The sequence below is a fragment of the Schistocerca serialis genome, chromosome 1, assembly GCF_023864345.2.
Source record: "Schistocerca serialis cubense isolate TAMUIC-IGC-003099 chromosome 1, iqSchSeri2.2, whole genome shotgun sequence".
In the NCBI taxonomy this organism is placed as follows: Eukaryota; Metazoa; Arthropoda; class Insecta; order Orthoptera; family Acrididae; genus Schistocerca; species Schistocerca serialis.
The window spans coordinates 330900474-330919220 of NC_064638.1; the positions used below are offsets into that span (position 1 = coordinate 330900474).

The 18747-nt window shown below is 38.7% G+C and overlaps 1 protein-coding gene across 1 annotated transcript in view; it reads right to left on the reverse strand.

Moving 5' to 3' along the window:
• The window catches only part of LOC126469931 (AFG3-like protein 2), a 128082-nt gene that overhangs the window by 73336 nt on the left and 35999 nt on the right, over nt 1-18747 (reverse strand). The window contains exons 4-6 of the mRNA XM_050097332.1: nt 4794-4887; nt 3971-4136; nt 2207-2345 (exon numbers count right to left, since the gene is read on the reverse strand). Coding sequence (XP_049953289.1) covers nt 2207-2345; nt 3971-4136; nt 4794-4887 — 399 coding nt within the window. The remainder of the gene's footprint in view (nt 1-2206; nt 2346-3970; nt 4137-4793; nt 4888-18747) is intronic.

Here is an 18747-nt window from a genome sequence, read left to right on the forward strand (position 1 = left end):
TCAGTAGCAACGCTAAAGATGTCTTCAATCTGGGGTTGTTCCGGGCATATCAGAGTACTTTAGGGAAATATTTTGAGAAATACACCATTAAGACCAGATACTCGGGTAACACCATGTCTTATTGTCATGTGTTGGGAATATTAAAGGCAATGTTATACACACAAATATGGGAGAAACTATTCATGTTATCAGAATCATATTTGGAGGAATTACTATCTCTGTTGGATTTCATAAATCTAATCCATGTAGACATGTAATCTATGTGAAGTAATGGAAAATTTAACAACAACCATAATAATCACAATTCTGAACAGAATAATCATGCTAATCACAGCAGATCATATAATGTGCTGGGAGAGGAGTGGAATGAGAACAATAACCTACCGAATCATAACAACCCCTTAAACAGATAAAAGCAACAGTGTCATGATAATAGGTACCATCCTGGATATGCAAACAATAGTCATACTCAGTGGCAACAACCACAACAGGGTAATCTAATTACACAAAACTGGCTTAGTCTGATTTCAGACAGAGGTGTGACATATCATGTAAATTCTCTGTCCACAACTACCCAGGAAAACTAAGTATGACCATATTCAGCCCCACAGTAATAATCAAGGAATTGGTTAGGGGCAGTGATCAGTCAATCTAAAAACTTTTCTATTTTCACATTATTTTTGTGTGTTTCCTCCTGCCACTGCTTGGTGAGTGCATTTTTTTATCTACTGATTATATTATATAATTAAACATTAATTTTTTCCTTCCAAATTTTCATAGTTTATAATGTTCAGTTTCATGAATCCAGACAACAGAGAATAAAACCTATAATAAAATGATGTACATAATTTAAAAACATTACTAACAATAAACCCAGAAAACTCCATTTCCAAACAGATAAGAAAAAGCTGGAATACTAACAAATTATTTCATAAAATATTTATCAGAAGAAACAAAGTACAACACGAGGATGTGGCATCTAAGAGGCAACTGATATTTTCTTCTTTTGCTTTTAGAGAGTGGTTAGAGCTGAGTCCACAGTGCATACATCTCACTTGATGCTGTCTCGCAAATGCTCAATAAGCTGATGTGGGTGTACACAAAAGCACCCTCACAACTATGGAAGTGGTGTTCATTTCATTGTGGTAATTCAAGAGAGGTGTGGCAGTTAACTGCCTTCCTGGAGGTACAATTACCTAGACGACAGAAGCTAGTATTGTTCACTAGTGAGAGACAATGGGAAATGTATCAGGACCTATATTCTATGCCATGGAAACATGTCTCACATAGAATACCTACACCACCTGCAAGAATAATTTCCTGTTGCTACATGCAGTTTTTAACTTACCTGTACCTTGAAACTGATGCTTATCAAAGTGTACCACAACACATCAGTACCGTAATGCTATGAGTGTTTCTGTGCCTTGGGGGTCCTGTGACATATGGGGCAACGGTTTCTACAGCCCACAGCAAGGGGTTAGTTCTAAGCAACAGACATTCACCAGTTGTTCTACACTTAATTGATAACTATGTGCTGCACTTAGCCAGTATATTCACTGTTACCTCAGGAATACTCAACAACTACCCTCATCCGAGTGTGGCTCTTCATGGCAGTTGACTCTTGCAGGAAGGAAGGGGGCCAATTATTTTTCCATTGATTGAGGTTCTAATGTTATGTGTAAACTGAACACTAACAAGGCAGCTGAATTAGTATCTCATGGCATTACAACTGATTGTTCATACTGAAGAGAGAATACTGATAGATACACATCTGACATTAAATGATAATGTACAAGATTATTGTAATTTGATTTGGCTTTAATTTTTATGATAATGATAAATAACTAAATGAAAATGTGTTAGTGCTATGGCAGTCTGGTCAATAGAAAGTCATAGCTGACCACTTACAGTAAGTATAATGTCACTTGTCATATCTTCATTAAGTGACTGGTCATGGTCAGCATGTGTGATACGATAAAGACGATGTCGCTATGTAGTCCCTGTTGCATGTATGATACGGATATGGCTCTGAAAATTTATTGGTATGTTTTGTCTCTCAGCCTCTAAACAGCAAACAGCAGGGTCACCCCCCTCCCCAATACTCACAGAAATTTATACAATCAAATTACAGATTTCATAAAACAAATTCTTAAAACGTAAAACACTCCAATTTTAGTTACTTAAATTATTTATAAGATGTGCATACTTAAATCTCACTCCAATGTCACTCGAGTTTATTAATTTGGCAGTTGATTCCATAACACCACCAAACAAGCCACCACCTTTCCGGCCGCTACGTCCTCCCATCACTTCAGCTGATCTTCGCATCATATAAATCAAGAATCCTGTAGAAATACGAGGTCAATTTTCCATGATAAATTAATACTAGCATTAAATTAAACTTTTACTGACAAAATTATTAATGAAACTTTCTTATGTAGATTAAAGCAAGCGTACACTCTCTCTCTCTCTCTCTCTCTCTCTCTCTCTCTCTCTCTCTCTCTCTCTCTCTCTCTGTGTCTGTCTGTGTTTTGTTCTTTGTTTAACTACATACACTGATGCAAAGGAGTAAATGATAATCTCATCCTCTGTTGCAACCTATTCCAGATATTAATATCAATTTGTTCCATTTGTAGGAAACATTCCGAGATAACTTAATATGGTGTCCAGTTGATGGTTTGCTGCAAATCTCGTCACAACTTGCAAAGCAGTCACAGATCATAATAGGTACTATTCAGTTATTGGTGTTCATTTAGATCTTTTTTCTCGCTTTTCCCTCTCTGGAGAAATATAATTGATCTCCCACTGTAAAAAACCTGAAGCCAGAATCTTCTCACCCCGACCCACTCCATTACACTACTTGCAGTTCCTTGTCAATGATTTAATGGAAGATGCAGAGAAATGCTCAAAATTTTACTCTTGAACCCGCACAGAAAGTAGCAGCAAATTGCCTCGAATGTGAGTGTGGGTTATAGGTTACATTTTTTCAGTAGAGAACTTGCCTACAAAAGGCAAAGACTCCAAATTTGAGTCTAGTCAAACACAGACTTTTAATCTCCCTGGAAGTTTCAACACAGAGTCTCCCTGTGAATACTTTTCAACTTCAGCAGTGGCAACAGATTCTCCAACACTTACTTTGTTCTTGTCAGGAAGTTGGTTTAACTCTATGAACTCTGCCCACTTGTTTCTCCACTTCCTTTAACCTCCCCCCTTCCTCTCTTCTCCATTTACATGATGCCTTAAAACTCTCTAAGAATCTACTAATTAATTTTCACTAGTTTTCTACTAGTTTTTACCCCATGCCCCCTCCTCTCAACATACATAACATTCTTCCATCTTCATATACTTCTTTATTTTCTTTAGAGACAGAGTTTGGCAGTACCCGCAGTATTAGTTCTGGATCCAGACCTATCCTTCAGCAAGCGTACTACTTATCCTTTCATTTTGCTATTTCTATTTGTCATTTCTTAAGAAGAGCTTAAACTTTTAAAATTTTGTATGTGCGTGTCCTGCTGCAACTGGCAATTGGAGCTCTTTATCGGTACAATGCTGCAAGTATTTTTGTTCGATTCATACTGCTCCTTGCCTCAGTAAGTTTCAAATAAAATGTTTAGCTGATACTGAAATTTTTACTGTAACTTAATGTTTCTCTTACATCTGATAAGAAGTAGTGCCATACAAACGTCATTTTACCTCACAATTTAAATTTTAAGATACTTCTCTCATATATTTAGTCATTCCATGTGCAATGTATTATGATAAACAGATAATAATATGTTAATAAATGAGAACTTAATTGAGGCTAGCAACTCTATCCCCCCCCCCCCTCTCTCTCTCTCTCTCTCTCTCTCTCTCTCTCTCTCTCTCTCTCTCTCTGTGTGTGTGTGTGTGTGTGTGTGTGTGTGTGTGTGTGTGAGAGAACGTGCACATGCACACAAGCATGCACACTAAGGATAACTTTTTTATTTACCTATTATCATTAAAGTGGGAAGAATGCCTGTAAGGCTTGCAGCTTCCAGTTCAGTCTTATATATTACTGGAACAAAGTTTGGTGGTTCAATATTCATTTCAATTTGTGCATTTTCAAGGTTTCTTTCAAATGAATCAACACTGCCAATGTTGAACCAGAGCACACTCTGCAAAATAAACAGGTGAAAGTAAAATTGTGGGTGTGTACAGAATTTAGGGAGGTAATTCATAAATTAAGCTCAGGTTTCATTGGGAAGCACCACAAGGTAATCATTTAGCTAAAATAAAGCATTGACAATCAGCAGCTAGCATTTTCTATAGAGTCACACTGCAAACAACAGTTAGGTTCAGAATAATTTTCATTTATTTTTGCAGAATGAACAAAAATTGGAGGCAAAAGAGGTGATAATTTTATCTTAATGTTGAACAGTTCTCAAACTCAACGTTACAATAATATGGAGGGCAGCTCACAAGACACCTTAAACACAGAAATGATGAGAAGCACACAAAAAATTAGGGATCACTCAGAACACACAAACTTCCCTGGTTCTCCAAGTCAACATTAGAAATATATTTTTGAATGAGTACCTATGAAGTTCTGTTTCACTCCTAAGTAAAAAAGAAGTTCAGTTACACACTTTTTGTGTTCTCCCGACTCAAACCAATTTAAGGTGGCACGAAGATGTGTCTCCTCAAAAGTTGTTCTATTCTATCTTCAGTATTTGTAACAACTTAAAAAATAAACTATCACTATAAATATGAAATTTATCCTCAGGGGCACCCAAGCAACTACATCATGCCTAAAATAGGATGAGAACACTTACTGAGCCATCCACTGTGTTTCCTGGCATTAAACGTACACGGACCCACTTCTTATTGACAACTTCAAGTTTTTCCACAATTCCCTTTGCAAGGTAACTGGAAATGAAAGAAAAAGTAAAACAGACTAGTATTGCCAAACTTACACAATTACAAAGAATAAAGAGACTATAAATTTGTAAAACATATAGCTGCAAATCCATTACTACTTCCAAATTATTATCTGGACCACTTTCTCTGAGGCAACACCTTGGTTAGACATTTCTTACTCTTTGGCCCTTCTTATTAACTGTTTTCCAGCTTTTCCATTCTTCTAATGACAGACAATGTGCTAAGTGGACAATCATCTTCTGTCACAAATATTGTTATTACTCATTTATTTTTTAGTATACTCATACTGCTTAAAAAAAAAAAAAAAAACAACTAGGGGAAACTAGGAGGTACAGAGAATATCTATTTGCACAGATAGTTTCCAGGGTCAGGACACTGATTGTACCCATATGTAGAACTTCTCTCTCTCTCTCTCTCTCTCTCTCTCTCTCTCTCTCTCTCTCTCTCTCTCTCTCTACCTCTCTCCTCCCCCCTCCCCCATGATGAAGTTTGAAGTTACAAAATTATGAGTCATGAAGAAAAAAAAAAAATTAAAAAAATAAAAAAAATTTTGGAGCCTGCATGTAACTTCAGTAAACATAACTTATGTGTGAAACATTCATCATGACTTTTTTGTGTGTATATTTGTTCAAACGTGTCTCCATCTGACACAGGTGACCATGGAAAAGTACATTTGCACCAGGAATAGAGCTCTTTGGGCTATGCCTTAGAGCCAAGAGCTAGTGAGATTTTGTTACTGTTAGGTTTTCTTTTGATTTTCAATGTTTGCCTCAGCACTGTGCATAGGTCAAAGCTTGTATAGAGTATTCTCTTACAATCATCATTAGCTTAATAATGAAATAATCTGTAGGATGAGAACAAAATCGCTGGCAAAATTCTGCAGTGACTAAGAATAACGGTAAATAGAGAATAATTCCTGTACTTCACGCACTAAATGGCCAGTTTGGCTGCAATAAATCTATTGTTAATAATGAGATAAAATGTTATTAATGAATGATATATGTAGTACAATGTAAATATAGTTAAGTGTCTCAATGTCCACTGTAAAGACTTGTCACCAACTGAAAATTTAAATAATATAATTTCTCAGGAAATCTACTCAGTTTGTGTGACCTCACCCAGACAACCAGTGACTTAATCAAAGACTGGTTATGGACAGCAGTAATTGGAAATTTGTGGTAGTATCTTATGGGATCAAACTTATGGACACCAGTGGGTCTGATAGTTCAGTCAGTCATTCAACCACCTAATAATCATACTTTATATTGACGTTATAGGTCTTCATGGCAAGTGATTTAGAAACACACATGCATTATAAAATAAGATAATCTTTATCCTTCAAATTGAAAAATCCTTTTGATAGGAGAAAGAGACGACACTGGAGTGAAGGGTAAGAAGTACAATTATTGAATAGGAGAAAAGTTACTCCAAACTATGGACCACAAGAGAAAACATGCAGGAAAATGTTTCAAAGTAACAAACAATTTATACTTATGTAAGATAAAAGTTAAACTGCAACTTCGGTTGTGTCACCTTTGCTTTAGATGATCCTGTTTGCTGGCTGCTAATCAACAAATTTCTGCTTTTCTTATGACTCTCTCGCCCATACGAAGACATTTTATCACAATCACACGGAAAATAATGTCTCTCAAAATTGTATATATTCTATCTATGGTTTTATTATAACAACACTGATTAAAAGCAGCCTAATCTTGCTTCATATTCTCTGAGCTCGAATAATTTATCAGTGATCAGTTTACATATCTGAAGGCAAGGTGGGAAATTCTCTGTTACAGGGATTCTGCCATTATCTATTACATTTCTGTGTATGTTATTACCCAGTGTTAAGTATCTACTTGAACTGTGAAACGCTTTTGCTGATTTTAGATTTTTTGTAGGAGTAGGAATCACTGAAAACATTGCAAACTTAAAATCATTACTTTGGGACAGTTTATCGTCAACAAAAATACATTTGAAGTAGCTGAAGGTTTAAAAGGAGTATGCACATTAATTTACAGTTAAGAAAAAGGCTAACTGATACACATGAGCTTGTATGTCCTTTGATGATAATTCATATGGTGAGTCTCCCAAAAGTCATCACATCAAGAATGTGCAAGATATAGTCTTGGGCAATTGATGACTAAGGTTTTAGAAATAAATAATGCCATATGTGTATCAGAAGGGAAAAAAAGGTATATTTTCCAAAAAGAATTAACCCTTTGGCCTACCCGTGATCTCACGATTGCTCAGGTCATAGTAAACAAGAAGATTGGTTGTGCATCAAGCCACTGAGCTGCTTAGCCATGTGGTTTGATCCACACAAATGTAGATGTTGTATGACACGCATATTTCGGTGCAATGTAAGGAATTGTGCAGTAATAAACTATGTATGGGCACAACCGATAATTTTAAGACGTCTGGAAAGTAAATATGACGCAGTCATCAGTGACTGAATAAGGTACGAGAAACAATTTGTAAATTAATACTTAATTTAAATTACTTATGTTTTAAGAACACTCTTAAACAGTTAGAAACCACAGTAATATTTAAAAGAAAAACACTTCCTACTGTTGTGCAGAATTCTATTTATTTTTTCATCCCAAAGAACGCCTGAGAAGCCAAAAAAAAAATGGTATGTGACAAAATAAATATACATTTGCAGAACATTATGAAGGTTTTCCTTTTTAATATTATCATCATGTTCTGCCAAGCACCAACAGTAAAGTCAGTAAATTTTATTGACCACAATGTTGCACATGTATTCTCATTAGTACATCTCTGGTTGACAATGGACCTCCTCTTTTGTAAAGATGCGACAGCAATTTTTTTTCTAACGTTTCTGCTATTTGAAGTCTAAACTCTGTGTAATTTTAATCTGCCAGGAAGTTTCTGTGTAATTTTGTTTCTTTCTCATACGGTTTTTGTTGTACAGAATACATGAATTATAAAGTGTACTATCAATATCGAAAAAAACTGTGCCCTTTCAAGCATTTCCTCAGAGGAGGGAAACCTACTAATATCTGATCTTTAGGTTCCATATCAAACGTTACCCTGCTGTAATCAATGGTAAATATTGGTTTGAAAGTACAGTTTCACTGACTTTTCTTTTGTTCAGAATTTCTACACTTTCATCCCTTTTATCCTTCCGCATTAATGCTAATATACCATTGCAGCTTCTAATTATGCATTCCTTTTTTAAATTTTGCTTTAACAAAATCTCCCAGCATATTTTTTCTTTTAAAGGGTACTGAACCAACATTTTTTTCCATTTTCAAATAAATTTAAAGACTGTTTTGGTGATGAATACCAATTATCCGCATACAAAGTGTGTTCTTTATTTAGTACTGATTTTGGTAACTCCATCACAATAGTTTCAGACACATTGCAATCAATATTCATTTTGTCATTACTGAATATACTGTAAAATTGTAGCAGTAGACAAATGCCAATACACACAATTTATATAAAATTTTATCCCAAATCTCACCCTCTTCAAGGGATTAACCCTTTGACTGTTGAGGTAACACTCTGTCATTACCCCTAACAATATCAGAACTGTCAAACTGCCAATTCGTCAGCAGTCTAGTTTTGTTTAGCTTAAAATTTGCCGCTAGGTGATGCTAGTAGTATTTCTGCTTAACATTTCGATTTAGGTGTTCATTGATTGTTGTGTACTTTTGAATACCGTAGCACTGAACTACTGTTTATCGATAACTCTGCTACTGAATTTTTTGTTCATTTATTTACATCATGCTAAGTAACACTTGTTTACATTCTGTTATTGCATCCAATGTCATCGTTCTTGTGCTATTTTTCTTTAAGTTAGTGTTTACAGTTTGGTTACTTGATCATTTTGCAATTTGTTTTGATCATCTGATGACTTTACTAGTTGATAAATGACAGTATCATCTGCAAACAACCTAAGAGAGCTGCTCAGGTTGTCTCCTAAATCTTTTATATAGATAAGGAACAGCAGAGGGCCTGTAACACTACCATGGGGAACATCAGAAATCACACCCGTTTTACTCTATGACTTCCTGTCAATTACTATGAACTGTGATCCCTCTGACAGGAATTTCCTGGTTAAAAATACACTTTTACCTGGATGAAAATACACTTTACTCCTGTGTGTAAGTACATTTTTTGCATTTTAAGTGAAAATATACTTTTACTCAGAAGTGTAAAACTCATCAATCCTTTGAATGGTGAAGGTTTTATACACTGGTATAGGAGTTCAAGGCACTTTAGGAAATGAAACCCAGCAAAAAACAATGTTTTGGAAAGATCTTTCCAGTGTGATAGCATTTACGCAGTATAAACAGGAACTCTGCCAAATGTAGCAACAAGAATTCCACCAAATACAGCACAATAGCTTCTGATGCACAGAAATTGAGACTGCCATGCGCCTTTGTCAGCCAATCATAGCTTACATCACATGATCCCGCCAGTCACTGACAGCAGGTATTCAGAGCATAGGACACGGGATTTAGTCAGCTAATAGCAACATCATTGCTAAGCAGCATGAACACACAAAAAGGAAAAGTTAATGGCTTAAATTAATATATGTACTGCTTAGCTACACAAAAAGCTAAGCTTTCACATATAATACTGGTTGCCAAAAAATTTTTTATGATTGTCTGCTGAGAAATAATTTTAAAAGACTAAATTCAGTGATTTGTCTCTGTGTAACCTCTTGTTTCTGTGCCCGTATGACTGAATAAAGGATTTTTATCCATTTGATGATTTTAATAAAGACTAAAACATCTTTGGATTTATCAAATCAGTTACGGAATTTTTCTTTTGAATTGACTGAACACATGTTAGATTTGTAATGAGGGTCTCTCTGCTTTCAAAGAAACTTTCGAACATGACTACTGAACCATGGCACATCTTGTTTATCCTTAACAGCACTGCTCAGCACATGCTTATCTTAAGGGTGTGCTTCCACCTGTTCTACCAAGCAGCTGTTCCCATTTTATGCACACTATTTCAACAACTGACTCAGCCACCTTCTTCAGGTGCTGCAAGTTTTGTTGCTAAGTGTACTCATGCCAAGAAAACCTGAGAGATCAAATATATATCTGATAGTACTGTACGACACAATTCTGACTATTCCTTTTAACAATTTTAGATAACACAAAAACAATCAATTTCTGACAATATAATTTAACTGGATAGATAAAAAAATCCATTCATTCACCAAGCGGTGCAATAGACACATAAAAGAAGGTTATAATTAGACAAGCTTTCTTAGCCAGCTGCTCCTCTTTCAGGCAGAAGGGTTGAAGGGAAAGGAAGAGGGGTGGGAAAAGGACTTGAGAGGTCTAGGAAATGGGATAGATTTCAGAAAAGTCACCCAGAACTGCGGACCACGGGATGCTTACCAGATGGGATGAGGAGGGAAGACAGACTGTTGCAGCTGCACCATCTGCTGCAGTCCCCAACAATCAACCAGTCTTTTCTTCTCATCCCGTCCGATAAGTTTCCCCTGATTCGAGGTTCTGGTTGACTTTTCTGAAACCTACCCCTTCTCCTAGAGTCTCTAGTCCTTTTCTTTCATCCCTCTTCCTTCCCCTTCAACCCTTCTGCCTGAAGGAAGAGCCACTGGCTCCAAAAGCTGGCCTAATTATAATATTTTATGTGTGAGTGTTCTGCTGCCGGTTGGTGAGTAGATTTTTTATCTATACAATTACATTATTTTAACAATTTTAGCCACTGATACTGTAACAGTCTTTTGAGCACTGATGACGATGACTACGTTGACTATGGTGGTGTTGAATTTAGAGTGCTCAACTGCAAGGTCATCAGCATGTTTATTGGATATCAATAACATCTTTTGGTTCGAACGATGTCTGTTCTCACAAGTGAAATTGCTGAGGGAATTCTGTAAATTTCTTCAGAATGTCTGGCTACATTGACACTAATGCACAGTTTACATATTTTTAAATTCTCAAACAGTCATAAGGATGTCTGAATAATTAAAGAAAATGCAGAGGCCAAGCCACCCAGTCAGAGCTCACTGACAACCTCTCCCCAACACTTTAGGTAGGAGATCTGATACATCACAAAATTTATAATATGTGTCACATATTTGCCATCGTCAGCTAGGATGATGGGTAGGTCTCCTGCCAAGCAGACGGTTGCCTTACGTCATACTGAAAATGGTATTCCACAGGCTTCACGTATGGATGGATCACCCCACCAGAGAACGAAACTATATATTAATGGAAAATGTCTTATTCTTCACTTTAGGAGCATCACTTCCATCACAATTTGTTGTCTTTTTCCCCACAGACGCATGATCTTTCTGACCGACAATAAGATGATTGCGTGCAGGGAGACCGAATATCACAATCCCCACTGCAGAATACCACTTTTGTACAGATTGAAAGACGATGAGCAAATCTGAGCAGCTGAGAAACTTTCTACATGCTCTAGAGGGCCTGTACAGTGAGTGGCCAGTGGTGATGGAGATGCTGGTTAACTGAGTATTAAGGACTTCCAAGTTTTTACCTGTCATGTTTATTATGCCAGTGGTAGTGTGTGCTATACTATCTTAGAACAACTTTAGAATTCTTGATGTCTATTCTGTGGAATAATTATTTATATGTAGATATATGGTACAGGGTAAGGGATTTACATCAATCTTTGTAAACAACATTTTGATTGTTGGGAATGTACTGAATTATACTAATATGGCTTAAACAACTAGTAAGGACAATTATTTGCAATGCCAATATTGACTGTAAAAACCAATGCAAATGTAGAAGTGAAGGTAGTATTTTGAAGAATCTAAGAAATATGTAAACAATGGGCAGTGAAGTTAACCAGGAAAACAGGAATTGTAAAGGCAAGTCATTGAAACTTGCGAATTATTCCTTTCTGTGTGAAATACTTACTTTGTGGTAAGCCATTAGTAATGTTTTATCAATTACATTTCATTCTACCTACTATTGTTCAAAGACTTGCTGGTGTTGCAGTGCATTATTTGTATTTTGGTGGCTAAAGAAAAGAAAAAAAATTTAGACTTTTATTGCAAACACCTATCATATTGTAATATTTGTTGTTCACTTACACTCATCACTAAACATTGTAGTTAAGTGCATAACAGAGTTTACTTCACGAGTTACTGCTTCATTAACCCGTGGTAGTACAAACTAATTCTTATTATTGCTGTTTATTCAGTTCACAGTGCAAATCTTTAGTTCTGAAAAAGAGCAAAGAACGGGTACTTTTGATACTGTGTACGAGATGGATAATCGTTTAACTGTTATGAAATGACTACCATTATGTCAATGTAGAAAGTATAGATGTTCTGTTGAACAACCCAAGGGTGTACAGCCAGTTTACGGTGTCCAGTGGGCACAATATTTTGACACACTGACATGTTGCCATCGTCAGGTGTATTGACGAACTGATCTCTTAAGGTTGCATGATCAACTTTTATTCCTCCCTCTGCAGGCTACTCCACATGCACTCCATGCTCGAGGTCACTGGTAGCTGAAGCAGTGATTGCATCAGTGACTGTCCAGTGACATCTGGTGGAGCAGCTCTGTTGCATCAGAGTGGATGTAGGCACTGTGCCCAATTTGTGTCTTCTTGATTAGACACTGGGACAGAGTTCCTACATCCATCCTGCCAGAGCTGGGGTGCCACTGATACAGTACTGAGTGGAGTGGCCCCTGAGGGAGAGGTGATGAGTCAGCTGTACTTTTTTTTTTTAATAGCGCGCGCACAAACACACGCACACTTGGAAAAAAGCAGAACACAAAGCCATCTTATAAAATTATATAATTTACCAATTATTAATTTTGTAAATACATAATTTTGTGACAGCACTGTGTAACACAAATAAATAAATGATTAAGCAGATAAATAAAAATTTAACTTTTAACATGGGTCCTGACTGCGGATGAGAAGCCATTCACAGCTATTGCAAATAGTACCACACTTAGAATACTATCTTATTGGACATAGACATGTTTGTATGGGCGCACAGCAGCAAGCTCTTTAGTGCCCGCACAAAAACGGATTGAGACGAGTGTCAGTAAAATACACAAGACAGGAAGATAAAACAATAAAACATCATGTAAAACACAGGTAGCAAAAGTTGGAAAACTTTGTGCACACCCACACAGAACCACAGAACAAAAAATTGCATCAATAGGGAAACATTAACAAGGCAGGAAGAAAGAGGTATAAGGAGCTAAAACAAAATGGCAGATGGCTGTGGCTGGCTGGGAAAAAAGATAGATAGAGAGAGAGAGAGAGAGAGAGAGAGAGAGAGAGAGAGAGAGAGAGAGAAGCCAGCTGCTCTGCAAGACTAAAACCTCCAGCCTAAAAGTTTATGCCAGGGTTCAGACACATCACAAAATTTTGAAACCTTAGTCACACTCGTCTCATGATCAGCTAAAATAAGAGGGCAGGCTCCCACCAATATTTGCTTCTGCCCTTGCATCACGATATAAAACGCACTCTACTGAAATATGGCAGATAGCAATGTGCACACCACAAGCATCACAAAACATAGGATCCTCTCACTGCAGTAAAAAGCTATGTGTGAAATGGTTGTGCCCAATTCTAAGACACTTGATTGTCACTTGGTCCCACCTGAGCAATTGGCAGGAGGAACGCCACAACCAGGTTGTTCATTCTGTATGCCCCAGTGGCCAACGGAATTCCTTCGTAGTGCACCATGTCCAATAACTTTCAATAAAAGGGTCTCGCAGCCCCATATACTGTGCACCCATAATCGAGACTAGATCACACAAATGCCCTGTAAAACTGGAGCAGACAAGTCCTGTCTGCTCCCCATGTACTGTGGCTAAGACATTTTAAAGTACTTAAAGACTTAAGTGACTGTTTTTTCAGGTCCTTAAGATGTGGTAACCACATAAACTTAGAGTCAAATATGAGGCCTAGAATCCTCACTGTGTCTTTAAAGGTAAGGACAGTGTCCTTCATCCTCAACTCAGGAAAGTTTAAGATGGAACAAGAACGGTTAAAAAGAACACACACAGACTTCTCGTTGGAATACTTAAAACCACTCTTCTGCGTCCATTCCTACCAACACTGGACTTAGTTGCAACTGACGTGTTGTCGTTGCGAGGCTTGAAGAAGAGCAAAACACAGGGAAGTCATCCACAAATAACACTGGACAGGACAGTCACACTTAAAACACTATCTTGAGGGACACCGTCCTTCTGCTCAAAGTGCTCAGACAGGACATCACCGAATTGGTATCTAAAATATCGTGGCGAAAGGAAGGACTGAATAAAAAGGGGAAGACAATCACGAAAACCCCATTCATAAAGCTGCTCCAGGATAAGATGCCTCCAAGTAGTGTCGTAGGCCTTCTTGATGTCAAAAAAATACACCTAGAAGGGGATGACAGCATAGGAAAGACTGTTGTATAGCCTCCTCCAGGAGGGCAAGGTTATCAAAGGCGGAGCGATACCTCCTGAACCCACACCGAAAGTGACTAAGGAGGCTGGATTCTAAGATCCAGACAAGGCAGTGGTTGACCATCCACTCCAAGGTCTTTCTCACGCAGCTAGTGAGGGCAACACTACAGTAACTACTTGGGCAAGTACGGTCTTTCCCAAGTTTTAAAAGAGGAATTAAAATTGTCTCATGACACAAGATGGGAAAGTGATATGACATCCAAATAGCATTAAAAAGTGTGAGGAGGATATCTTTGTTTCGCCTTGTGGGATGCCGCAGCATACTGTAATGGATCCTGTCATGACGAGGAGATGTGACACAAGCTGCATACAATGCAGAATCCAGCTCCCACATGGAAAATGGGCGGTTGTAATCTTCATCACAAGTGGACTGGAAGCCCAAACTACACCTTTCAGCAACCGCGTTATGGTGCTAGGAACCTAGATCCTGACTGGCTGTTGCAGTAACTGTGGCAAAATATGCTGCCATGGTCTGGGCAGAGACTTGAGGATTGATTTGGAGAGTGCCGTTCCCCATTACAGCAGCCATGGGGCACCTGCCTCCTCTCCCAAAAATTCTCCTGATTGTCTCCCACACACTGGAACTTTTAGTGGAGGCATTAATGGGGTTCAGGAACTGTTGCCACACCATCATCTTGCTTCTCTAATAATTTGGTGACATTTTACCCTCACCATCCGAAAGACTGCAAGATTCTCTGCAGTTGGCTGACACTTTAAACTACACAGAGCCGCATGCCAGGTCCTGATTGCACAGCAGCATTCGGCACCCCACCAAGGGACAGGTTGCCTCTTCTGTTGTCCCATGGACTGTCGAATGGATGCTGCAGCGGCATGGTGGATCATTTTGGTAACATGATCCATCCATGCCTCAACATTTGCACAATGTTTGGACTGGGCCAACTGACTACAAAGTGTCCAATCAGCTCTACCGAGCACCCATCGTGGCAGTTACCTTTCGGGTTCCACCCCATCTGGCAAAGTCAATCAAAATCAGGAAGTGATCAGTTCTGAGCAAGTCACTGACCACTTCCCATTGGGCAGTGTGAGCAAGAGCTGGAGAGCAAAGCAAGAGATCAATGGCAGAGAATGTCCCAGTTGCTGTGCAGAAGTGAGTGCTCTGTCTCGCATTTAGCACGTATGTACATGACTACATGAGAAGCTTTTCAGTTGCTCTACCCCTGGGGCAGGTAGTTGCGGAGCCCCAAACCACACTGTGTGCATTAAACTCACCACAGAGGATGAAGGTGCGGGGGAGCTGTGTAATAAGGTCAGCTAGGGCCTCTTCATCAAGTTCATCATGTGGGGGCAAGTAAAGGGAATACATTGTCAACAGATGATGCACATGCACTGACGCAGCAACTGCTTGTAAAGTTGTCGTAAGTGAGAGAGGCGAGGAGTGGTAGTCGGTAGTGACGAAAATACCTACACCTCTCTAGCTCTCTCTCCACTCAGGTCATGAAGCATTTGTGGAATGAGAGGGAGTGGAGGGGCTGCCTGGATCCAAGGCATCTAACTCCATGATGTCCTCCTCCTCAGTCAGATGTGAAAGAATGATGTCTGACAGCACTCGAGATAGCTTTTGACCAGAACGCCGTGAACCTTTCCCTCCATCCTGTCCCTTCGAGGACAAGAGGGAAAGGGGGCATTGAGAGGCACTGTGCTTGTTGTATGCCTTCTTGACACTCACTCGGAACTGTTGCTGGTCTCTTCTGTGGTGGCTGCTTGGATTTCTCTATCACATTTTGCCTTGGCATGTAAACATGCAAGTACAGGTACTGGTGGTGGATGGTTGTACAGTGGACGATGTCTGCGTCGACCTTAGGAACAGGTTTTTGTGCCATGGAAGCAAAGAGTGGTAAAGATGGGAGGTTTCGTCACCCTATATTCCTTTTTGTCTTCAGCATAGGTGATCTACTTTGTGACTTTCGCCTCTCATCCATGCCTGCCTCTGTTGGCTGCAGAGCATGTTAGTAAGAGAATCGTGGTTTAGCTTGTTTGGTGCACGTATCATGCAGTGTCACTACCATGTCTGTAAAGTACAATTTACAGTATTTTGTTGAAGTAAATAAAACACTTGTGATAGAAGTTGTGTATTCCATAGCAGTGTTGATGGTTCAGTACTGGTGACTTATTTGAAAGTGATAATTCCTAAATCATGTATATGGTTGCAAGAACAGCAATCAACTGTGATCTGTCCCACACACACTCATGAAAATAACTTTTAATGCCATTAGAAGTGATTGAAGCCAATTGCAAGAACTGTGTCGCTCACCTAAACTTATGATAGCCGGTATTAACACTGGACTTCTGTTTTGTGCTCCAAGTATCTGAACTGAGTGATTAATATTATGACAATAGACTTAATTACATTCCAGCGGGCTATGTGACCGAAGTGCCAATAAATGAGGATATTGATTAGTTTGACATCTTTAGTTAGGAACAGTGCGCTCCAAATTTACAGTGCTTGATTAACACACTATATCTGGATCATCCCAGATAAAGTTGGATCTCATTGCACGAGTGTGTCTCCAACCTGTTAAATGATGAACATTACAGGATTCCGTCTGTAGCTGGCGGTGGGCAAAGTAAGAGGACAGCCCCCATTGGGAAGCCAAGTGCACAGGATTAGGCAAGCAGTTGTGAATTACCAAACCTTCGTCCCTGTACTAATGTGACTTTGTGCATCACTCTAAACAAGAGAGACCAAATTATTATTTATTTTAACCCCTGGGCTTGCAACACCCAGTTTCAATAAAGGAATCAGTATTGCCACTATCCATGCATCAGGATACTATTAATGAAACCAGATTTTATTGAAACTACATTGAAGTATATCTTTGGCTCCGTGGTACAGAGGTGTAGCATGGCATAATGTATCTGATGTGGTCATGGGTCAATTTCTCATGCTGCAGACAGGTTGGACTCCATTTCCTATATGGAGAACAGGTGGTTTGCCATTTCTGAGCTATTTGAGAAGAAGATTACCTTTCTCATCTCTGTGTTACTACAGAGTGCATGGTTCTCTGGAAATTGGTTGACACAGCTATTTTTAAACAATGTTCACCCATTGTTTGAGCCATGCCCATAGGTGGACTCACCAGAACCCAATTCCACAATATAGCTGTAAGATCTAAACTGCCCTTATCTGAAATTCTGCTTATTGACTCTGAAGCTAGCGGGCTCAAGTGGAATGATTAATGGAACTTGCACAGTTCTTCCAAGAGTTTCTCTTTCCTTCATAAATTTCTTGCTGTGCTTTCACCTTCACAATCAGGAAAGCTGCAAGATTTTCTACTGATTTACCACGTTTCAACTAACCCAGACCTGTGTGTATGGCACTGATTGCCAAGTGGCTTTCTTCATACCAGCAAATGACAAGTTGTCTTCTGAAACAGTTGCTAGACTTCAGGATGGGTTCTTCGGTGACATGGTGGATAACACAACTAATCTGATCCACCATCTTGTGGACACTTTCTTCTTGTTCAAAAACCTCTTTCTGACTACACAGAGTTCAATTTTCCCTGTTATAATCAAATTTCATACAATATATATTAGAAGAGAAGAAACAGTCAAAACTGAGCTATCTGGTTTCTTCATGAGGATGTTAACATCTTCAATGTTTCAATTAGCACTGGGCAGAGATAATGCTAGCTGTGAATTGCTGATGCTCTCACTTGTGGTTTCAGATACTTTTCAGGGTCAGACACAGTTTTGCCTCTACAGGTGCAATGACAATAATATGTCATTTTACTTGGTCTTAAGCTTGAATTTATGATAAGGCATTACTTTTGGTGACTTAGTTTCTTAAGAGCAATTATCAATTTCTGCTATTACATGGAAGTCACCTAATGTTTTTCATGCTAGAAGCTTAAGACACTGTGTGACACGGCCGTTTCTGTTAGTAACATACCATTACAAAGTTGTTTTATACTAGTTAAAAATCCAGCAATTTCATACAAACCTTTGTGAACACAGAACGGCGAGATCTTTTTCATAGGCTTCCTGTTCTCTCCTAGTTATTATGAAGGCGTTATGGCAAGCCTGTGAGCTGATCACCGGAGAGCTCTTTGTCGGTTGGGTGTAGGTGCTGCCTAACAGTGCACTCCTCTTGCCAGGAGTATTTCTGGGTTACATTCTGCTCCATAGCAATCCCATGAGCAGCAAGGGAAATAAATTATGACTCAGCAGAGCCCTGCTTACCTGAAGAAAGCCTTATACAACTGGAACACAGCAGGTGTTCCAGAGGTTGCTCCCTAGTGATCAATTTGCCTCAACAGCCAACAATGCCCCCCCCCCCTCCCCCACCCATCCCAATTGATACATAACACATTTAGATGTTATTTATTTCTTTTCTTTTTTGCTTTTACTATAGAGGTTTGTACCT